The 23,862-nt window shown below is 42.4% G+C and overlaps 2 protein-coding genes, 1 long non-coding RNA gene and 1 pseudogene across 5 annotated transcripts in view; 1 reads left to right on the top strand and 3 right to left on the bottom strand.

The window, feature by feature from the left end:
• DNAJC13 (DnaJ heat shock protein family (Hsp40) member C13) overlaps window positions 1-1,960 on the bottom strand; it is a 95,372-nt gene extending 93,412 nt beyond the window's left edge. For both annotated transcript variants that reach the window (XR_015715701.1, XM_016224334.2), the window contains exon 1: window positions 1,865-1,960. The gene's annotated coding sequence lies outside the window, so the exon portion shown is untranslated. The remainder of the gene's footprint in view (window positions 1-1,864) is intronic.
• Window positions 1,961-2,489: 529 nt separating this feature from the next.
• Window positions 2,490-10,546, top strand: LOC107546085 (uncharacterized). Its single transcript, XR_001604099.2, has 3 exons — window positions 2,490-2,839; window positions 5,365-5,545; window positions 10,254-10,546. It is a non-coding gene; the product is annotated as an uncharacterized LOC107546085 (long non-coding RNA).
• Window positions 10,547-10,803: 257 nt separating this feature from the next.
• LOC148091422 (U1 spliceosomal RNA) lies at window positions 10,804-10,996 on the bottom strand (annotated as a pseudogene).
• Window positions 10,997-14,669: 3,673 nt separating this feature from the next.
• ACP3 (acid phosphatase 3) overlaps window positions 14,670-23,862 on the bottom strand; it is a 40,000-nt gene continuing 30,807 nt past the window's right edge. For both annotated transcript variants that reach the window (XM_087824934.1, XM_016224336.2), the window contains exon 11: window positions 14,670-17,643. In XM_087824934.1, coding sequence (XP_087681060.1) covers window positions 17,525-17,643 — 119 coding nt within the window. In that variant the 3' untranslated portion in view covers window positions 14,670-17,524. The remainder of the gene's footprint in view (window positions 17,644-23,862) is intronic.

The following is a 23,862-nucleotide window of genomic DNA, read 5'->3' as shown; positions in this document are numbered from 1 at the left end:
TATTTGTACAATTTAGTATCTATTGAGAACCAGACTACACTATCAACCTTTTTACAAATTTAATGAAGGCAGTATTGTTAGTCACCTAGGCAACCAGCCTCTATTTATTTGTGGATAACATTAAATTCTTACATAACTCATGCTTTCCACAATTCCACAACTTTTTCACCAATGACGTGAACAAATTTTTGGGACTATTTACTTACTACTGACACTTAAGAAAAAGGAATATCCATTGCCTTCCACTGGAATACAAATGGCGATACTTTCCATATACTGGACTATAAAGATTCTTTACATTTCTCTTAATAACTTTCTGACTCCTCTTTTCCTCCCTTAATATGTGCTACTTCCTATTTCCAAACTAGGAATATAATGCAATATTATCTAAACAAGGTCTTAATGTCCCATTGTGACATTAACAGCAAAACACAAGTTTGAGACATAGCCTCTAAAACATTGCTTCACAGTACATTTAAAATGTTAACAAGGTTTTCTGTTATATGATAAATTAAGTCGAACAATAAAGCACTTTCCAGAAACCAAATATTAGTGAAATCAAGTCTTTTTAGGATGCCACATTTATGACAAGTAATTTTCTAAATTTCCTTCTTTTTTTTCAGGCAAGTCCTGTTTCATATTCCATAGACTTACAGGATACTGGTAATATCCTGCAAAACCTGACCGCTGTGAGCAATTTCCTCAAACTCTGCAGACAGTACTTTCAAACCTGAAAATCTATCAGAGCCATAAAGTAAGAAAGAAAATACTCAGTAAGCAAGACAATCACTGGGGCAGGTCCTGAAGAAATATTCTGAAACTTTACTCCCCCCCCCCCCCCCCAAGATAATGCACTCCAGGGGCTCAAAATAACCCTACAACATAAAGCCCTTTAGAGAGTAGCAGCAACAGCATCAGGTAGAGGCCCTTCTTTTTGAGGGGAAACAGGGCAGGGTCAAAGGCAAAAGCAGAGGGAGCAAATCATTACTTTAGGAGGCCACTGCCACATTCGGGGGCCTTTTTTTTTAAAGCTTTTCTTCCCCCCTAAGCAACTGATAAAGGAAACAATCTCAAGGCATGAGTGGTTAACTGAATACCTTAAAAATAAAGAGACAATTTAAGGGCAGGCACTCTCCGTAAGTGTAGTAGATCAGATCTGCGTTTAACAGTCGCTTCACTGGGCGTCTAAGTCCTACTTTACCCACTCCAAAGGCCGCATTCAGAGGCAAAATCACAACAGCGGAGGAGAGGCCGCCGCGAATAGGTTACTATGCAGAAAGGAAAAGCCTTGGGGGAAAACTAGATTTTGGAAGAGGAGGAGCCTGGAAAAGAAACGACGTGGATGCTCCCCATTTCCCAACAAAACGAAACAAAGCTAAACAAAGAAAGCCAAAGTATACGCGGGGCGGGGTGGGGGTGGGACGAGGGCCGCCGACTCCGGAGTTGCATCTATCAGGAGCGGCGTCGGACGAGGTAGGAGGCCGGCAGGGAATCCCGAGGGCGGGGCCCAGAGGGAAAAGGGACGCGAAGGGTTAAGGATGTGCACAGGGGCGTGAGGGGCCGCAGGGACAGACAACCAGAAAACAAAGCGAAAACAAAAAGCCGAAAAGGGCTGACCGAGAGAGCGCCCAGGGCGAATGTCAGTAGGACTCGGGGGCTGTGAGGGGTCCGACGGGACGAGCCAGATTAGCTTGGAAGGAAGGTAATATGCTTTCCCTAGCAGCCGGGGGCTGCGGCGGCTAAGACACGTCCCTCCTTTTCCCTGCTCTTTGCCGCCGCCGCCTCCCTGCCCCCCCCCGAAGTCCCCGCAGGGTGGGGAAAAGGTAAAGCAGAGCCCCAGAGTCTGGTGTCCCGAGTGGTTTACCTTGCGGGAGGCTGGAGAGGCTCCAGCGCCAGCTCCCCCCGCCGCCGGCTCTGCGTTCAGAGCGGGATGAGGCGACCTCCGGCCTCCTCCCCTTCGCCACTTCCCCTTTCCCCCGCCGGGGTTCCGTAGCTCTGCTGCCGCGGGTTCCTGGTGCCGCGGCGGCGCTGCCTCCCCGCCCCCCTCCGCCTCCTCCCTCTGCCTCTTAGAGGCTCACTCTGGAGGCCGCCATCTTCGCTCGGGCTCTGAGCGATCGGGCTCTCCCACGCCTGCGTCGCCCCGGTCCAGGCTGTCACGAGACTCGGTCAGCTGATTTCAACTCTTCCGCCTCCTGCCCCGCCCCCTCCCGGCCATTTCCCCGCCCTCCCTGTCCCGGCCGCCCGGTTTCCCAGAATTTCAAGTCGCCCCGCCCCGCCCCGCCCCGCCCCGCCCCGCCCCGCCCCGCCCCGCCCCGCCCCGCCCCGCCCCGCCCCGCCCCGCCCCGCCAGCGGGTACGCATGCGCAGAAAGGGAGAGCCCGGCTGCGGCTTCCGGAGTCGGCGCCGCGTGCCGGGAGGACCCGCCCTCGGGCACGCGCGAAAGGAGGCCACGCCCCTCGGCACGTGGTTCTGGCCTCGGAGGGCTGCCGCGGGGCCGGCCCCCGGGTTGCGCTTTTAGCGCCTGACGCCGGTGTGGGAGCCTTTCTCCCGCTTAGCCCTTGACTCCACGGGGCCGCGGAGCACCCGCCGCCCGCTGCCGCCCCGTCGGGCCGGGCTCGCCTTTCCGCTTGTTCGTGACGCCCCCAGAACCGCAGTGGGAAGGATTTAAGTTTGGGTTGGTCTGGGCCGTCGCCAAGACCAAAGCTTGGGCGGTGCCTTCGGCCTTTTGGCGGCGCCGCCAGAAAGATGTACTGATAGCTCCTTTTAGTGTGTGCTGGTCACGTGTCGGGAGCTCACTTAGGCTCCAGCCCCGTCAAGGTGGAATCACCCTCGTTTTGCCGGTAATGCAACGCCCGGTCTCACGGGAGCGGACTTGTTTGAGCCCAAGCAATCTGACCTCAGAGCCTGTGCCCCTGATACCATCTCCCTGAACATACAGGCGCTGGGGGGGGAGTCAGGCTAGAGAAAGGGGGGGAGGTATTATTCTTATGTATTAACCTGTCGGTAAAGGTGTAATTAAAGAAGGTCAGCCTCCACTCTCAGACCTGAACTCTAAAGACCGTAGTTTCGAAAGTGATTCTGTTACAAACTTCAGAGTATGCATGGTGCAGGACGGCTTCATGGATACATTATTTTACGAGGGTTAAAGGTCCCTGATAAGGGGGTTGACACTCTGCAGAGCAATCCTGACGCTGTGGTTTCTTTGGAGCCCCTTTCAGCGGCGGGCTCGTGCTTTCGACACGGGGACTGCAGGCCGGGAAGTGGAGAGGAGACACTCGTTCTTCCGAGATGCTGCTGCTTGACTTCACTGACCCTTCGCCCTACCTTGGGGTAGAAGAAGACTGCATTTACCTTAGGCTTCCCCATCGAAGGGGTGGTACCAGGAATGGCTGGGTGGGGGAAGATAAAACCTGGCATAGAGGAGAAAGAGGGAAAAAGGGAGCGCTGAATCAAGAGGTCTTCTTGGCTTAGGCCGCGGAAACAGAAACCTGTGTTTATTTTATAGGTTGCAAAGCCTTCCAATCATCCCAGAAGTAGCTGTGAGGTGTATTGTTTCTATTTTATAGATGAAGCGGACCCAGAGAGCCTAAGAGACTTGCCCAAGGTGGCCCAGCTCCTAAAGGCTGAGCAGAGATTGAGTCCCAGGACTTGTAACATTAAGGCCAGTGAACTATTAACCTCCACACTGCCTGTCTGTTCAGTATCTGGGACAGATAAAATTGATTATGAGAGTTGGGAGGAGCCTTTAGGCTTCATGAATTGTCCCTCACTGCCCATCCCATGTAGTGGAAAATTTCCTGCCTCCCAAGGCCTTTTTTTTCTTTTTCTTTTCATTTCGCAGTTTTAGAAACCAGTGTCTTTGTATTCAGTTTGTCCTCTCTTTCATGAATAGGTTTTTGTTTTTGTTTTTTGCACTTTCTTCCTCTATGTGACATCCCTTTAAGTATTTGCCTATACAGCTAATTATCCTCTCTCTCTCCTCTGTTTATCCTTCTAACTACCCCAGCCACAGCTTCCCATCTTCAAAAGCTGCGTTCCTAGTGCTTTCAACTGTTGCTTACAGGATGTGGTTTCAAGCCTTTTCACAAATCCCCTGGTTGCCGTTAATTAGGTTTGTAGTGTCCTTAAAACACTAAAATTAAACACAAGAGTCGGGAAGGATAGGAGGACTTGTCTTTTCTTTCCCTATTCTGTTAAATCAATCCCATACCCCCCCACCCCCTTCTTTTTAAAGAGTAACAAATATAGCCTGGCCCGGTGTAGCTCAGCGGTTGAGCATCGACCTAGGATCCAGGAGATTGCAGTTCGATTCCCAGTCAGGGCACATGCCAGGGTTGCGGGCTTGATCCTCAGCTGGGGGCGTGCAGGAGGCAGCCGATCGGTGACACTCTCATCATTGATGATTCTGTCCCTCTCCCTCTCCTTTCCTCTCTCTCTGAAATCAATAAAAAAAAGATATATTTTAAAAAAAAAAGTAACAAATACAAGGCAGGATCCTCAAACTCCTCTTTCTGGATTTATCTTTCTACTAAAATCCAGGTTTGCCTTAGCTTTTCTGACACGTTCATAGTGCGAACATATCAAATTTACAGTCAGGAAAGGCGAACAACACAGATGATGTCCTTCCAAATTATGTGATATATATTTATAATATTTCACAGCTTCTTAGGTATCAATAGCTTTTATCAGTGGTATAAGTTAGTGTATAGACAGGCAAGGCTTAAGATTTTAGGGAACCCACAAGACCGTCCAACGTCTGCTTATTGAACTCCATATTGCTGTTAAATTGCCTATCTAATTACATGAATGCCCAGATCCTAAATAAATGCTTAAGAACTCTACATAATTCAGCAAGATTTGAACTGTTTCAAATGCAGTAGCTACTAACCCATGTGACTACTGAATACTTGAAATAAAGTTAAAATACACACTAGATTTAACATGAAAAAAATGTAAAATATTGCACTAACAATTTTTATATTGATTACATGAAATAATATTTGGATATGTATTTGGTTACATAAAGTACATTTGTTAAAATCAATATCACATGTTTCTTTTTTAAAATGTAGCTACTAGAAAATGTGAAATTTTATATGTGGCTCCCATGATGTTTCTGCTGGACAGTGAGTGCTACAGAAAGTCTTGTGCAGATACACAGTGTCAGAAAATACTTTTCCATTGAGTTGGCAAGCTTGAAGATCCCACAGAATCCTCTACTGGACTTCATTTTAATTTCTTATGTGGTGGTGGTTTGTTTGTCTCCAGTAGTTTTTCTCAAGTGGATTTTGTTGAAAAAGGCAGCCAACCATTCCTTGCTGCTGTGCCTTTGCGATTATGGTTTCGAACATCTCTGTCACTGCAGATTTCTGGGAAGACAGCAAATCCAGTTTCACAAACCAGACCGGAGGGGGTGGAGACTTGAATGTCCCATGAGGAAGTTTGATTCCTTCTAGCCCAGAATGCCATCATGGTATTACAAGTCACCACTGATAACTCATAGCCCTGGGGCTCGCTCAAGCCTCTAGCAGCTTGGACTCTGAGAGGTAATGTAATAAACTCTAAGATACAACCATTTGAGGGGCTACAATGAACCATGTAGCACTCCAAAAACCCTAACAAGCCCCTGGATTGGAGGTTGCTTATCTGATTTTGCACCAAAACCTTGACTATACATGTCAAGTAGAGTCACCACAATCTTAAGAATCAATAAGTCAAAATTTCCAAAGAGGTTATGAAGATGGCAAAAAGATTTATTGAGAATAGTTGAATGCATTCTGTTGAATGGGAATGATAGAGATTTACAAGTGAAATAACTTCAGAACATGTAGTGGGAAGCTAATAAATAATTCCAGTTCTTCCTCCCTGAGGAACTGATAATGATACCAGCCCAGACCACCTTCAAAGCGCTAATTTCATTTCTGTCCCATTTTTATTTCTGTTACCCCTCTTTCCTCTTTGTGACCCAGTACAAGACACGAACAGAAACTGTCTAGGATCATTAAAGCAAGCTGTTGCAGAAGCTGGACTGTTTACTCAGCATTTGGCAGAAGAATAGAAGGCTGTTCGGTGAAAGCCTTGATTTCATTTTTGTTAGGCCAGCAAACAATAGCGGCACACTGGCTTTGCTGCTAGAAAGAACAAAGAAAACAAACCAGTACCTTTTGCTGACATTTCTATTTCTATTGCAAAAAGAAAGGGGTGGGGTGAGGTATTTTCTCCCTTTTCCACCCTTTTCTGGCATCAGGAAGTTTTAAGTAGCCAGACCAAAAAAAACATGGTTCATCTCTCTAAGTGAAGGCTTAACAGTAGAATCCATAAAAATCAATAGATACAATAAATGTCTTTATCCCAGCTCTTCACTTCTGACTCTTTTCTGTGTGCTCCAGACTCTTTTCTCTTCCAGCTGTGTTCCACGTTGTTATCTGCTCAATACAGTTCTCTTTATAAGAGAACTATTTAGAGAGGAAAGATGTTTACTGCTTTGTGACCTTCCTGCTGCCTTAAGCAGTGTTCTGGCTTCCAGTTCAGAGCTGACCGTGCTGACAAAGGCCTTCAATGAGCAAGTCCCAGTGCCGTCTCAGCATCATCTACCGTTTTCTTGCTTCTGTTTTGCTAAAGTATCAATGCTGCATATTTCACAAGCCCAGGTTTTAAAAGACAGGGAGTTTGCCTGCCCAGTGTGGCTTAGAGGTGGAGCGTTGACCTGTGATCCAGGAGATCGTGGTTCGATTCCCAGTCGGGGCACATGCCTGGGTCGCAGGCTCGATGCCCAGTGGGGGGCATGCAGGAGGCAGCCGATCAATGACTCTTTCATCACTGATGTTTCTATCTATCTCTCCCCATTCCTCTATCTGAAACCAATAAAGAAATATTTTAAAAATAAATAAAAATAAAAGACAGGGAGTTTGAATCCAAAACAGGACAGAAATCTCCCTCTGATTTTCTGCCATCTCTGGCAAAACCTCCAGCACTCGAGGCAAGAGGTATGCTCTAGAGAATAAGACGGTTGTCAGTTTTTTCTCTTTGGGTAAAATGTTTTGATAATCTCCCGTAAAAGACGTTGGCATTATTATATTTTATAATTTTCAGAATTATGCCTGTTCTGAGCCAGCTCTGTCCTTATTAAAAGTAGAGGGCTATGAAACAGTTTGGCTTGGGTAGATTTTTTTTAAAATTTTTATTGCTTGTCAGTGGGAGCTATTTTTGCTTGTTTCTGATTCTGTCTTTTTGTTTCTTCAGTCACTCCTTATTGTCTCTCTTGTCCCCATGACCTCTCTTAGGAATTTCTGCTGCAATTTTCCTTCAATTGGAGGTTTCTTTAACTTAATTTAAAAAGGGAACTAGCTTTTCTAAAATGCATGAAATCCAAATAGAAAAGGGATTTTTCTTGTGGAAATTACCAAATATGTAAATAGTAATATCACCTGTATTGAGATTGTAAAACTTGTCTGCCTTATATTTTAGAATCATAGAATGCATGTCATTTTCATTTAAAATGGCAACACTTTTCATGTATGTTCACCATTCAGTGCTCATTAAAGGTGTGTGAGGTAGGGTTCACACACCTCAGGCACATCAAGTGCTGTATTCAGAGTGACCAAGAAATTCATCCTGGCAGGGCTCCTGCTGAAATCAGAAAAGAACTTTGATGATAAAAATGGTACTGGCTGTCCCTTGTCATTGATGGGTGAAGTCACTGTCCACACTTAAGAGAGGGAGAAAGACAAGTGATAGTCTCTCTGTGCCTCAGTTCCCTCATCTTAAAATGAACAAAAGTAATACATACTTCATAGAGTTATTGTGAAGATGTCTATGCACTAGTTCTAAAGTGCATGGAAAAGTACCTGGAACATAGCAAGAGCTCAGCAAATGCTGCTGGAAATACTAGTACTACTATTGGAGTTTTTTGTTTCATTGAGGTACCAGTGAGGCTAAATTCAGATCCCTAAAAGATGACACTTCAAACTTAAATTTTTCTTTATGTTTTTTAAACCTCAGTTATTCTTTGATGTTACAAAAATGAGAACTAGAAAGCATCAACTGTTCCATTATTCGGAATATCTTATATGCATACATAAATACATATACATGAATAATGGGTTTATGTATGTATATTACATACACACATGCATATATCCATATATATCTGTATACATATATATAGATACATGTTTGTATATATAGTTGATTTTTTTTTTTAAATATCTTTATTGATTTCAGAGAGAGGAAGGGAGAGGGAGAGAGAGAGAGATAGAAACATCAATGCTGAGAGGGTCATTGATCAGCTGCCTCCTGCACGCCCCTACCAGGGGTTGAGCCCGCAACCCGGGCATGAGCCCTGACCGGGAATGGAACTAGGATTTCCTGGATCCTAGGTTTGTGCTCAACTGCTGAGTCACGCCCCGGGCTGCATAGTTGATTTTTACACAAATGGTAGTGAACCATACCCATAGTTCAATATCTTACATTTTTTATCAACCATGTATCTTTGCCCGGCCAGGCGTGGCTCAGCGGTTGAGCGTCGACCTAGGATCCAGGCAATCAGGGTTCAATTACCGATCAGGGCACATGCCCGGTTGCAGGCTCGATCAGTGACTCTCTCATCATTGATGTTTCTGTCTGTCTCTCTCCCTCTCCTTTCCCCTCTCTGAAATCAATAAAGATATATTTAAAAAAAACAAAAACAAAAAATATATCTTTGAAATTGGTCTATGTAATTTGCCTCATTCTTATGAAGGCTGAAAATTATTTCATTATGTAGATAAAACGTACTTCAACTTCTCTCCTATTAGGAGACATTTAGGTTCTTTCTAATCTTTAACTTTTACAAACAAGGCTGGAATGAAAACGTCCTTGGATATAGGTCATTTCAAATAATGTGCAAGAATATCTCTTGACTTTTTATTTTTCAATTTTCTATAGTTGTTTCTTATTTTGTAGTAAATTGTAGCCTTATTATTTAGAGTATTTCTAGTTGTATTTTGTAATATGTATATGCAAGATGTTTAATATGTTACAAGCATGTAACAAAAATAGAGTACAGGCATACATGAGTAATGTCTGGAAAGATTTCCTGTGAATAGCGACCCCCAATTCTGGTGTTGATTCTTTTAAGTTTCAATCTTGTAACCTAAGTTTCTTACCCTTTTAATGGTAATAGCTTCCAGTCATGTTTTATCCCAGATCTTCAGGCTGGGTTGGAAGTTGGACTCATTGGCTATTTCCCTTGATCATTTCTCATAACCTATATTTTATAGTTTTTATCTCCAGAAATGAGGATGGTGGGTTTTTTTTTTCCTTTTAACTCTCCAAAAATAAGAAAGTACTTCAAAACATTTTGAAGACCAAAGAATTTCCAACAGCAGTAAAAGAATCCTGAGAAATTTGATATAAACAATCACTGTTGAAAACACAAATTTAAACTCACATAGGAAAAAGGATTGTATTCAGTTGCATTGAAAAAGAGCATGATATAGGCTGAGATGTATCAAGTTTAGTGCAGCACATTAAGCTCAAGGTGGGCATTGCTTAGATTCAGTTGTATACCTGACAAACAATCTTAAATAATGTCAGCAGCTGATGCCTAATTGAGCACGTACATTTTCTAGGCACAGCTCTGATGAGCTTCAGCCCGAGAACTGAAGAGTCCCAGGTTTGATTCTGGCTCAGGGGACATACCTTGGTTGCAGGCTCAATGCAAATAACCTACGTATCTCTCTTACATCGGAGTTTCTCTCTCTCCCTCCCTCCCTCCCTCCCACTCTTTCTGAAAAGCAATGGAAAAATATCTTCAGTTGAGGATTAAAAAAACAAAGAATTGACCTGTGATTCTGCATGTCATGATCAGGTCCTTAACAAAGCATGAATCTTCATGCACGTTTAATCCATTTCACACGGCTCAAGACAGCATTCTCGCATCTCCACTGAAGTAGCCATCACATCTGTTTTAACACACTGCTGAGCCCATCACATGATTTTAACACTGCTTTTCAGAAATTGTCTGAAAACAAGTTAGGAATTACATTATGCAATTCTTATTGTTAATAATAGATATTAGCCACTAATCATTAAGTATTTACCATGTACCAGGTACTTAGGTGCTTTGCACGCATCAACTCTTTGACAAATTCTGTGAAATAGATAATACTACCGTCCCCATTTTACAGATGAGCAAACTGGGATTAGAGAGATTTTCCAAGTTTGGAGCAAGTAAAACAACAAGTATTTTTTTTCAATATTGTCATTTTCTAGTTGCTGCATACCTTAGGTAAAACTGGAGGAGGTGGGTAAAAAGGAAGACATCAACAGAAAGTCCCAATGGTCATCAACCACTAGCATCACTTCATGTGGGATAAGTGCTAGAATCTAGGATTGACTGTTATCACCAGGAAGAAGAAGATACTTAGGATCACCTAAGAGGGAGAAGGAATGCCCAACCCCTCCAGGCTCTCCCAGTTTGCATCCAAAGCTTGAGTAATGTCTGGTCAGGACCAGGAACCTCTTCAACCGGAGGGTATTGGAGAAAGGAGATGTCTACAGAGGCCATTTCTTTTCTTCTCTAAAGTACTTAGGTTGCTTTTCAAAGTGGGACCCTCAGGCCAGATCAGCATCACCTGGAAACTTGTTAGAAAAGCAAATTCTAGGATCTTGCCCTACACCTACAGAATTAGAGTCCCTGTGGGTGGGGCCCAACAATCTGTTGTAACAAGCCATCCAGGTGGTTCTGATGTACACTCAACTTTGAGACCAACTAGACCACAACATGGTAGCAGTTTGGAGCATGTACTTTGGAGCCAGACTACATGGATGTGAATCCCACTTCTTTTTTTTTCTTTTCTTTTTCTGTCCCCCACTGCCACAAATTATGCAGTTGAGTTACCCACATTTGTGGAAATCACAGGCGTCAGCTCAGCATATCCAGAAGGCAATGGATAAGCCTCACCCTCGGAAAACCACCTTCGTGATCAATAGTATCCCCGCTGCCAGGTAAGTATGTGAATCCCTCTTCTTATCACTTACTAACTCCTTAAGAAAGATGAATTTAGGCAAGTGATTAAACCTTTCTATGCCTTAGTTTTCGCATCTGAAAAACGGGGCAAGTAATAATATCTTTCATGTTTATTGAAGTTATAAGCCAGCTAATATTTGTGAAGCACTTAGAACCATGTATGGCATGTAGTGAGTACTCTGAAAGTGTTTTCTATTATAATGACTCTTCCAGGACTGTAGCAATGCCCTACTTAATGCTGCTGGAATCTGTAAGTCCCAGTAGGGGAGGAAACACATCAAATAAGTATTGCATTCATTTATGCACTCATTCAGCAAATATTATTAAAAATCTACATTTAAGGCATGATTTTATGCTCTGCATATTTTAAGGTATTTACTCATAATCTTAAAAGACACATATAAAAGCGCATTATATTAGTCAGCAGACCAGATGATGGTCCCTGGGTCAGCATGGCATGGATAGAAATGATTTTTTTAAAAACTTACATTAAAGAAAAGATTATGTTTAACCAAAAACAGAATAGAAAATACATATAATATCCCCCATCAGTTAGGATTTCTAACCTTGTCTTAACTTCTTTCCTAATATTACTTTCTAGGTGATCATAGTGGACTGACTAGTTCGGTTCTACTTTGGTTTTGTTAGTCATGCTTATTTAAGAGGAGGGTATACAACCCAGTAAGGCATGTTATATCTTTTATTCAGCTGATTTTTCTCTTCTCATATTATTTCCACTTAACTTCTTTGCCTGGAAATCTTGGTGAATGGAAGCTTTGCCTTTATGTATTAAAAGCTATCTCAAATATTGGATTGTAGGGTTGTGTTTTGTTTTTGTTTTGTTTTTTCCCATTTCTACCTATCCCACTCTGACCCAGGTACTATTATCATCTATTCTCCTGACTAATATAATTCATTCTTAAATATGGCTCTTAGGATTATAACTTAGTACCTAGAAGTGTGCAGCATAATGTTTTAAGCCTATTATATTTTCAACAAATATTTGATGAATGAATGTGCAGATGAGTGATGTGATGCTTGATATGGTATATTTATTTACTCTCCTATTAAGATTATGTATATTTTTCTATCATTTTACTTTTTAAAAAATATGTTTTAATTGATTTTAGAGAGAGAGGAAGGGAGGGGGTGAGAGAGAGAAACATCAATATTGATCAGCTGCCTGCTGCACGCCCCCTACTGGGGATTGAGCCCACCACTCAGGCATGTCCCCTGACTGGGAATTGAACTGGGACTTCTTGGTGCATGAGTCGATGTACATCATACTTGAACTGAATTTCTTTCTTTTTTTTAAAAAAATATGTCTTTCTTGATTTCAGAGAGAGGGAGGGAGAGAGAGAGATAGAAACATCAATGATGAGAGGGTCATTGATTGGCTGCCTCCTGCATGCCCTCGACTGGGGATCGAGCCCACAACCCAGGCATGTGCCCTGACCTGAAATCGAACCAGGATCTCCTGGATCCTAGGTTGGTGCTCAACCACTGAGCCACGCTGGCCAGGCTGAACTGAGTTTCGTGTAGATGGCATAGAGTTAGGTGTGTTTTTTTAATCCTTTCTGACAATTCTTGTTTTTAAATGAGCATGTTCAGATCATATAGGTTAGTGTTAGTATTGATATATTTGGGTTTAGATTGTTGTCATTCAGGATTCTGATGTTCTTTTCCAATCTGCCTATTGCTATTTACTTTTTAGACTATTCAAATAGTTTTCTGATGCATGCTGTCCAGGTTTTGTGGTCATATCCAGCAGGAGAGGAGGTGGGAAGTATGCTTACTCCACCTAACCCATAACTGGCCCTCCAGGAGTAATTATTCCCAGAGTTCCTCTAAATCTGGGGATCGGGTTCCAAGTTTCTGACGGTCACATTAATGTTCCTATTAGATCTCAGAATATCGAATTTGCCATTTAGCCAACATATTCATATAAATATTTTCCTTCAGCGATTACACACAAACACAAATAATGATAATACCCTCGTGGACTCCCAGAATGGGCAGCTCATAAAGTTCTTCCCAGCTCACTGCTGCCGACTCAGAAGGTCCCTGTAGCTCAGGGATGCTTGAGGTGAACATTCATGGTGCAAACGTTTTTTTCAGCTAACTATCTGTGTCAGGTCCTGTTCCAAGTATTGAGAATGTAGCAGTGAACAAAGAAATAGCCCTTACCTCTGGCAGGGGGCGGGGTGGTAGGGGAGGAGGACAGTGGACACATTGAAAATAATTGAATCAGATCGTTTCAGTTAGTGATAGTGCTGTGAAGAAATAAAACCTGGGTAATGGGTTAGGGGGTAGGGAGAGCAGAGTGACTGCTTTACCCAGGCAGTCAAGAGAGGCTTTCTAGGAAGTGACATTTGAGCGGAGACCTGAATGTTGGTAACTAGGGAACCTGGGGAAGATGTGAGGGGCGGAAGTTTCCAAGGAAAAGAGAAATGAGATTGCAACGTCTTGGTCTACCTTTTTTCTATCTTCTCTTCTGCTATCCTGACCATAGAATTTAAATTTGGATGAAGGAAAGTTGTGATTTTTTCCTGCAACAGCTGGAGACCTTAATTGAACTTCCAACTGTGCATAGGTCATAAGCTACCCCAGAATTTGACTGATATGACCCATTTCCTCAGTGACATTTTTCGCAGATGGATGACAGCCCAAGTTCTGGCCCAGTGGAAGGAAACAGTGGTGGTGAATTTTAGCTAGGTGTGATGTCTAGAACAAAGGAGGCAGATCGTCGGGTGGTGGATAGAAGAATCCAGATCTGTTCTCATTCGTTCATAGGAAACACTAAACATAACTTGTGTTTTAAATCATATTTTTAAACTACGAAAGCAAGCGTGCAGAGACCACCTATGGACAGTAGGTGTCAGACTATACCTGCAGACTAGTGGTTGAGTCCTTTGTGCAACCTCACAAATATTTGGGAAAGAAGATGAGCCCCAGCTTCTTGCATCATAATGATTAAACCATTCAAAGGGTTTATATCAGGGATGCATACAAGTGTTGGAAGGTGGGAAGTTTCTGTGTTCTGATACCACTGAAATTACCTCCCCACAGTAAGTAGACATATAAGAGGCTCTGGACCCTGAGGAATACTACTTTAGTAATTAAAACATCCCAGCTTCTGTCCTGTAGGATCTAAGCTGCCACATGTGGTTCTTACTGACACTGTTGTGTTTCTTCAATTAAGAATTTTGAAAGAAGTTAGGGGGCGGGGCTTTAAGTCCTTAGCACTCTCTAGGTTGAAATACAATAGGGAGTATACTCAGGCAGTGTAGTAGGAGAAGGCAGTAAAATCTTGAAAAGTGCACTTTTATCAATAGCATGCTTTTGTGATGTCAGAAAATTCTGTTTGGTTTGGTTGTAGAAAAGTCTCCAACATTGTGGATGCTCACCCCACACATCTCTGAACTATGGGGAAGTTCTGAGTATGTAGGGATACATTTTTTTTTTTTAGCAGCCTTCCCTAGGAGTCCCAAGTTATTTCATGATGCCAGCGTTACTCTGATGCAAAAAGCGGACAAAGACATTATAAGAAAAAATAACGACAGATCAATCTCTCCCATGAACGTAGATGAAAAATGTTCAATAAAACATTACCGAATTGCACTGAGGGATATATCAAAAGAAAGATACATTACACTAAGTGGAGTTTATCCCAGGATCAAAGGCTAGTTTTTTATTCAGAAATCAATGTCATCCACCCTATTACCAATCTAAAGAAAAACTTCACGAGCATATCAACTGATGCAGAGAAGCATTTGAAAAAAATCCAACAACCCATAGATAAGGGGGAAAAAGAAACTTTTAGGTCATAGACCTAACTATAAAATGTTAAACCATAAAATTTTTAGGAAAAAAGGACAATTTTGGATTTAGTGATGAATTCTTATATGTGACATCAAAAGTATGATTCTTAAAAAAATAAAATAGATAAATTGAGCTTTATCACAATAAAAAACTTCTGCTCTGCAAAGGACACTGTTAGGAGAATGGAAATATAAGCTGCAGACTGGGAGAAAATATTTGCAACTTATATATTGACAGAGGACTTTTATCCAGATTATGAAAAGAACTCTCAAAACTCAACAATAAGAAAACAAATGCCTAATTAAAAATCCGCCAAAGACATGGATGGACACTTGACCAAAGAGATAAAATGGGTGGCAAATAGACACATGAAAAAAAAAAAGTTTAACATCATTAGCTATTAGGGAAATGCAAATAATCAGTGAGATGCAGCTACATTTCTGAGCAGCTAAATTAAGAATTCCTGACAGCACCAAGTGCTGGTGAGGATGCGGAGCAACCAAAATTCTACACATTGCTATAGGGGGGAAATGCAAAATGGTACAGCCACCCTGGGAAGTTGTCTGATAGTTTCTTATAAAGTTAAGCATAAAATTACTATGTGACCCCCAAATTCCATTCCTGGTAATTGCTTTAAGAGGTGAAAACGTAGATCTGCACAGAAGCCCGTACACAGATGTCTGTCATAGCTCTATTCGTAATTGCCCACAGTTTGAAACAACACAGATTTCCTTCAGTGGGTGAATGAACTGAATTGAATATAAAAAGGAAAACGAATTTTACTGGGGAAAAAAATTTTTTTTAAAGACTCTAATATGTTGATAAAGTAATCAGAGTATTTGTTAATAACTCACGCTTTCCCTTAGCCCTACATAGCAAAAATATTAGTGCCGAAACCTCCAACAGAATTTCCAGATCTCTCCCTAATGTTTGTGTTGCAAAGTCACTGCCAAATCATGTAATCATAACTGAATAGTACTGAAAGTCCATTATAAACTCCTCAAAGAGCATGTGAGCCTTAACGGAAAAATAACGACAAGGGCCCAGAAACCAGAGCACGAGACATTAGAAGTCGTCAACCTGATAAAAACCGAATGTTACCAAATTAACACAATGATTTTGTAGACCAGTGTTTTCTAGATCACAATTAATGATCCTTTTCAGAGGAACATGCTGAAATGGAAATATTGCAACTTGCCCCGTTAAAAGTACATTGTCCCCTTGGAAGGCACATACAGTGCTGCCCAATTGAGAGCGGTCAAATATTTGTGAAATAAAATGGACTGAGGCAAAGCATCGCTGGCGTTAGATGCTGGTCCAATGAACGTGAATTGATGATCCCAAGTCTGTAGTCCTCTCTCCTTTGCAAACTCCTAGGTTTGCAACTCCCACGAGCCACATTCAAGCATTTTGGTTTCATCTCCACCATTTGGGCCATAGCTTACGGTCCTAGCTATGTCATTGCATCAGGTCAAATTTAATCGAGATAATTAGATGTTTTGTGAGTGTAGGGCTACTTCCCAGATCTTTCAGTGACTTTGAAGTGGCCAAGTAGGAATACTATTTTCCTGAATAAAGTGCAAAAAAAAATCCTCACTTTCATTAAGAGGCATCACACTTGAAATTACCAAAATAAATGGACATTGAATTTGGATGGTACCACTCATGAAAGAGCTTGCTTGGACAATGACCAATCCAGAGTACAAAATGAAAAAACAAATTGTTCCTAGACCATGAGAACTAGATGTGAATTCTATGTTTATCTACTCAGGACTTTTCATTTCTAGATTATGAAACCAAGGTTTAAGATTTAAAAAAAAATTGTTCCAACTTGGCCTAAAGCTAGCACAGAGCTGAGGCAGCCAGTCAGCCTTCCAGTCTACTTTTCTATGTGTCTCACCAGTTGAGAAATTCAGATCTATTTATAGCTATTAAAATACATTATCATTTCATCATGGCCATGAATAGCCCTTATCAAAGTAAACTCTCTTAATTTTAAAATGAAATAAAGAAATCAGAACTTTAAAAATATCCAGCTCTGATAGTTGAGGTAAAAAAAAAAAATAATAGAACCACGGGTACATGGATTTTCTGATCATTCCCTGTTATAAAAATTGTGGGGAAAAATGACCTGAGCTACAACTAAAGTGGTTGGTATTACAGTTTCTGAGAATTAAATACCTCTTTTTAAGGCATTTTCAATATAGTATTTGTATGTATATGTTGGCTATCAAACACTGGGTAGGAATTTCTCTTCCAGAGTGTGTGTGTTTGTATTAAACCTACTTAATGGCTGAAAAAAGATATATTAAACCTTCTGATTGGGTCTTATTTCTTAAGAATTTTCCTATATAATTCTACTTCTAGTCTAATCCTCCCCACTCCCCACCCGTTATCTAGTCTTTTTTAACCTATGTCTTTGCCACACCTTGTAACCTTTTGATGTTTGCAGGCAAAAAGCTGATTGGAGTTTGACTTTTTAGCGGAATGAGAGGTTTGCGCTTCGATGAGGAGACCTAACCACGCCAACTGGGCGTTCGTTCATCAGTCAGTCCAGCAGCTGCCCCTGGGTCGAAAGGAAGAGTGTGGGCAGGGCGAGGCCCACACGGTGAAACTGTCCTTTGAACGTGGCGTCCCTGAGAGATGCGGCTTCACGGAAGGTTGGTCTGGCACGTCCCCTTCAGCTGCCTGTTCAGATGCCCCGATAGGAGTCTCTCTGCCAGCAGGGCCCGTAGCGGACAAGGGTAAATAGCAGCACCACTAGGATACCAGACACCAGGCAAAAGGCAATGGCAAGGACCAGCCGTAGAACTGCGGGAAAATAGGAGGCGAGTTAATGTAAAATTAATGGATTAGAAAAATATGAAGATCACTCATCAGTCGGTGTTTTCTGCCTTAATTGTAAATGTCAGTGGCGTTTCTGAAGCAGCCTTGAGGTAGCATAGTGTGGTGAAAAGAGCACTGGACGAGGAGTCAGAAGGTGTCCTCTGTCCCAGTTCCAGCATGACCTCTGATCTTTGGGCCTCAGCTCCTCCACTATAAAGGGAGGGCAGTTGACTGAAGTATTTCTAAAATCTTCCAGGATTCACTTCATGTATTTTTCTACAATTAAAATTGTTAATTGTTATGGTCTCAGGGTCACAGAAATTTCTGAATATTCAACTGCCATCATTAATTGGGTCAAAAAGAAATGGAATATCATCTTTAGGCATTTGAATTTGATTTTTGATAAATATCTTTTAGAGAAGAAACCTTGAGCACATGCTGATTATGGCAAGCATTTTTTAGGACAACTGTGTATACTGTTGCTAATCTGTACCTTGATTTACACATATCCCTTTGATAGCTGACCAGTCAGGATGCAGATATATGGGGTTGTTTTAAGTGAGATGGTATCCATTTTTTTCATCTGGAAAGTCATCTTACCCCCAGCACACACCCTAGTCCACTATAGTATATACATCATAAATATCAGTTTGTACCATCTCTAAATGGATGTCTGATTTTCATTGTAAAAACATGGGATTGCTTGTTGGCATAGGTGATGGGAGAGGAAACATCTCTCTGACCCTGGCAGCTCTGTCTACAGAACCCTAGTGCTCCACAGAGCACAGTTGAAAAGTCAGTTAGCCTAACTTCACCTTTGTAGAGATGATAAAATGAGAAGTGGAAAGATTAGGTAATTTGGCTAAGGTAAAGCAGATCGTTGCATTTGGGTTGCAGTGTATGGGATCTTACCAGTGGTATAATTTTAAAAGCCATCTATTCACTAAAGACTTCCAAATTTAAATCTTCCCCAAACTGAAGACTCATGTGTCCAGCTGTGTCCTTGACATATCCCCTCGGACATGTAAGAGGCATTCCAAAACTGAACTCCCCACCCCTGTGCACCCCTACCCCCCACACCCTACCAAATCTGTTCCTCCTGCAGCCTTCCCACTTTGGTTGATGGAAAGTTCCATCTCCTAGTGTCTTGGTTCAAAACTCTTGGAATCTTCCTTGACTTCCCTCGAAAGTCACATCCTATACCCAGTCTGTCAGGAAATCCTATTGGTTCTATCAAAAAACTATATCTGGAAACCAATGATTTCTCCCCTTCTCTGCCGCCACCCTGCTGTGAACCACCGTCATCTTTTGCCAGGATTACTACTTAGCTTCCCCTGACATACTCCTTAGCTTCTATCCTTTCTCCCCGACAATCAATCAATTTTTTTTTTAATGTTTTTATTGATTTCAGAGAGAGAGGGAGGGAGAGGGAAAAAGAGAGAGAAACATCGATATGAGAGAGAAAATGGATCTGCCTCCTCCTGCATGTCCCCTACTGGGGATCCAGCCTGCAACCTGGGCATGTGCCCTGACCAGGAATCAAACTGGCAACCTTTTGGTGCATGGAATGATGCTCATCAACTGTGCTATACTGACTAGGGCATAATCAGTCTATTTCTAACACAGCAGCCAAATGACTTCAAGTCAAATCATGGCACTCCTGTACCTAAAGTCTGCAGTGAATGCTCATCTCACTGGAACGCAAGCCCAAGTCCTGAGGATAACAGTTTATGAGACTCTTCATCACCTGGCTTTTTAACCTCTTGTCTTTCCTCTCCTATCCCTCTCCTTTCACTTATTCTGATTTGGCCGCACAGGCCTTCTTGTCAATCCTCAGACATACCAGGCACACTCCCCCTTCCTGCTTTTGCTGTATTGTTAACATTGTCTGGATGCTCTTTTCACATATCTCTGCGTCAGGCAACTGCATCACCTTCCTTGCTCAAATCTCATCTTCTCACTGAGGGTTTTCATTTAAAGGTACAATCTATATACCCTCTCCCCACACCCATTTCCAGCCTGGTGCTTTCGATCTTCACCTTCCAAAGGACTTATTTATCATGTTTATTATTTATTGTCTATCTCTCTCTCTCCCTAATAGAATGTAAGCATCACAAAGGCAGGACATTTTGCCTTTTTTGTTCATGAATGTATCCCAAGCACCTACAGCAGTACCTGCCCCATAGCAGGTGCTCAGTAGTAAACATTTGTGGAATGAATGAATGATCTAGAACTTCTGGGCTCCCTCTTAGTCCAGTGCTTTTCTCATGATGTCAGGAACCCTCTTAGCATCATGAGAAGGTGAATGTTAATCAAGTTAGATCCTGGTGTCTGGGTGCCACTAGTACTAAGGATGCAGTTAATATAAGTTGGAGGGAACTACATGGAATTGAGGAATGAAGGAAAGGGCTAAATGAGAATGAGGGAGGAAGGCAGGGACTGATGATTCTTTAAAAACGAATGTTCGTGACTGACTTCCTGTATTTGGGAATTATTTTCAATGATTTTTTTGACTATGTTGTCATGGTGGTTCCATGGAAGAGGCTTTCCCTCTCTCCTTCCTAGGCATGCAGTGAGCGCACACCATATGCCAGGCCAGCTGTGGGTTAGCTTCTGGGGTTCCATGATCCCTGTTCTTAAGATTCAGTACCTCGTGGGAGAATCAGGCAGACAGTCATGAGACAGTGTGATAAACAGTAAAGTAGAGGTGTAAAAGATATTGGAACAGATAGCAAGTTACAATCGACACAAAATATTCTATTTGGAAGGGAAAGGGTATGGAAGGTCTGAGAAAATGGTAAGGTTTGGGCTAGCCTGTAGGGTAAATAACATTTTGCCAGGAGACGGAATGAGTAGCTCAAGATCACATTTGAGAAATAATAAGCAGTTGCATGTGACTGGAGTATAGGGTATGGTGAGATGAGACCAGATACATAGGTTGGGGGTCCAGGTTTTAGAAGGTCTGGTATGCCAGGGGGCAAATGGAAATCATCAGCAATTATTACACGTGGAAGTGACATGGCCCAATTTGTGTTGTTTCAATAAAACCCAAACTATGGGAAAAAAAGGGGATGATGGAGACACTGTATACCTGATTGAGAGCTATTAAAATGCCTTTGACAAGATACTGCACTATGGCCCTGAGGATGCAGATGAGGGGGTTCAAGAGGTACTTCTGAAGTCAAATTGACAGGCTTTGTAATGAGCTAAATATACTGGTAAAGAAATTGTGGTGAAGGTCCCCCTGTGGGTTCTACCTTCTGTCGTTGAGAAGGTGACTAGGTTATGAGTTGAGGTTAGAAGCACATTTAAAAGGATCAGTTTGGAGTAGAGGAGATAATAAATTTTGTTTCAGATGCAGGATTGAGATGTTTTTATCCTGGTAAAGATGACCAGCAGGCAGCTGGAGAAAACAGGTCTAGGATTCCACATGCAGATGTGGAAACGAGGGCTCTGGATGTACAAGGTGGAGGCCTGGGACTCACTGGTTTATGGTGAGCGTGAAATGAGAGAGCCAAGGACAGGGCCTGGGATGAAATAATGTATTAGAGGGGTGGGTGGAAGGGTCCAATCCAAGAGAAGCTAATCAGGGAGTCTGGGAGCAAAGAGAAGACTCAGGAGAGTCTCTCGCCCCCTCTAGTTTATTTTTTAAATTATATGCTCCCTATACTGTAAAGGATTTGGTGAGTTTGACAGAGTAATGTTCTAGAATCTGGAAAAGAGCGTGATCAATTGTGTCTTACTGCAAAGAGTCTGGTGCGGGTGATGACTGAAAAGATGTCCTACAACCTAGGAACACATGAAGGCTGCCCAAGACAGTGTGACTTGGAACCACTTTTTGGAGAACGATTTTGGCAATATGTATGAAGAGCCTTTTCCTCTTGCCGTTAGCCCCGAGTCCCACCTACTCTCTCTTCCCCCTTTGAATAAGTCTGCTCTTCTCCATCACTCACTTTGGATTATTGCAACAGCCTCCTGACTGTTCTCCCTTCCGAAGCCAAAGGGGTCTTTCTAAAACAGGAAGCCAGGCACACCCCGTCCTCTAAAACCTTTTAATGACCAGAGCTGCTCAACCTGACCTAGGAGACACTTGGTGCCTGCCTCTCCAGCCTCTTTATATTCCCACCGGACAGCCTCTGCGTTTCGCCTCTTGGCCTTTTATACGTTTTCTCTCTTTAGTCTGTAACACTCTCCTCTCTCATCTTCACTGGCCTGGTTAATTCCTTCTCTCCTTCAGATTCCGGTTTGAACATTCCCCCTTTGAGAAGCCTTTTCTGACCCCTGAGGCTCAGGCTGATTCCCTCTGCTGTATGTTCTTGTAGGTGTCTGTATGTCTGTCGCAGTGCTCGCCGTCAAGCTCTGTCTCCCTCTCCTCCTCACCTGTTGTCTCACCTTCCTGCTGAGGTCTACAAGCCACACGGGGACAATTTTCTTGTCTTGCTGCTGTTTCCTCAGCAAACGTAATGTCTGCTACATAGGATAATAGGTATTCAATAAATACCTATTGCTTATTAAATATTCATAGTCTTTGACCCACTAATCCTATTTTGGGGAATTTGTCTTAAGGAAATGGCCCAAAAGACAGTGCGGGGTGGAAAGGGACTATGATATAAGAGAATCTGGTGTTGGAAAGTGTTAGGCTTGAATCCTGACACTACCACCTGTAGCATGTGATTTTCTGAGGTTCAATATTTTTCTCTGCAGAATGGGGATATGTGATGTTGGCAGGAAAAGGAGAAGAGGCTGCTGAATTAGGCACTGCTGGCTTTCCAAAAGGAAGTTTCAGAAAACATGAAAGATCAGGGCACACACATGGGAGGCAACCAATCGCTGTTTCTCTCTTACATCGATATTTCTGTCTAAAAATCAGAAAACATATCCTTAGGTGAGAATTTTTTAAAAATTTAAAAACATGAAGGATGAACATTTTACAGAATAGTTCAGGAGCAAGAGGGAAATAAGGAAATAGAGTTAGAGAATACAAGTTATTAGTTTGAGAAAACTGGGATTGAAGATAGTGAGATGGAGCAGGCATTGGAGGGCACTCTGATGAGAAAAGAGTTGGGCGTTTTTATCACAGAAGGGATGGAGCAGTGAAGCTAAGAGATTCACTGAGGTCCAAGGAAACTGAAGAGTTGGGATCATATGCACAAGGAAAGGAGTTAGGTTACTCAAGGAGGAACATGTTTTCCTGAGGAACAGCAGTAAAGGCAGGTTAAAGCTATTGAGATATTTTAAGGTAGTGACAGGAGAACTTAAAAGGGTTTTCATTGGATTATCTTGGTCTTCTTAGGACACCCTCTGAGAATTAAAGAAGCCAAGATGGAATTAGAAATTTCAGAAAAAGAACGAGACCTTTCTGTAGAAAACAGGAAGAGAGTCCAGTAAGGGTAATACGTTTACCAGGCAGGGTTGAAAGGTCCAGCCGAGGTTGGAATAGGAATGTCAACATTCGTAGTTAGAAATGGTGACAATAGGCTTAAGCTTCACTCGGCAGATCAGAATGGGGAAACTGTGTGTTTGACTTGACGTAGGGCTGGATATTGGTGTGGTGGGCAGGGTATGAGGTAGGGCATGGTTACGACAGTCCCAACTGCCTAGGTTAAGTGCAGGAGTGGAAGTGAGTTGATATATAACGAAGCAAGTTCCTAGTGTCTTTTATTAATGATGAGACGTGTCTTAGGAAACTGATTATAATGGCAGCAAGGATGAGAAAAATATATTACAATCAGATGGCCTCACTTCTGAGGTAGGAGGGGTGCTGGGAGGGGTATCATCGAACAGGGCCTCTAAACAGCCGTGGAGAACAAGAGCATGCCCAGGTGACTGTGCCGAAAGCAGAGGTCAAATAACAGACATGTTGATACAGACATCTGTGTTTATAGTTAATGACGACGTCTTTATAGTCTAGTCACATTTGAGGCTCATTCATAGCTTCTCTCCCCTAATTATTGAACAACTGAGTCCAGGCTTCTGACATCTGGGTCCAGCCATGAGGAAGCCAGGCTAGGTATGGAGGGCTGAATATTTATTCAATTAGCAAATATTGGTTGAAGGTACCAGGTTCTAGGCATTGTCGACTGCCTGGAGATTCAGGGAGGAAAAACGTATGGATCCCATCTTCGAGGCTCATGGTTGACTCTTGGGCATGTATATATGTGCTGTAGATTCTCAATTTTATAAGGGGAAACAGGAACTACCCAC

The sequence above is a fragment of the Miniopterus natalensis genome, chromosome 15 (genome assembly GCF_054644295.1).
Source record: "Miniopterus natalensis isolate mMinNat1 chromosome 15, mMinNat1.hap1, whole genome shotgun sequence".
NCBI classification, from domain to species: domain Eukaryota; kingdom Metazoa; phylum Chordata; class Mammalia; order Chiroptera; family Miniopteridae; genus Miniopterus; species Miniopterus natalensis.
The sequence above is the reverse complement of the archived record's forward strand: the minus strand, read 5'-3'. Positions and strand labels throughout refer to the sequence as shown.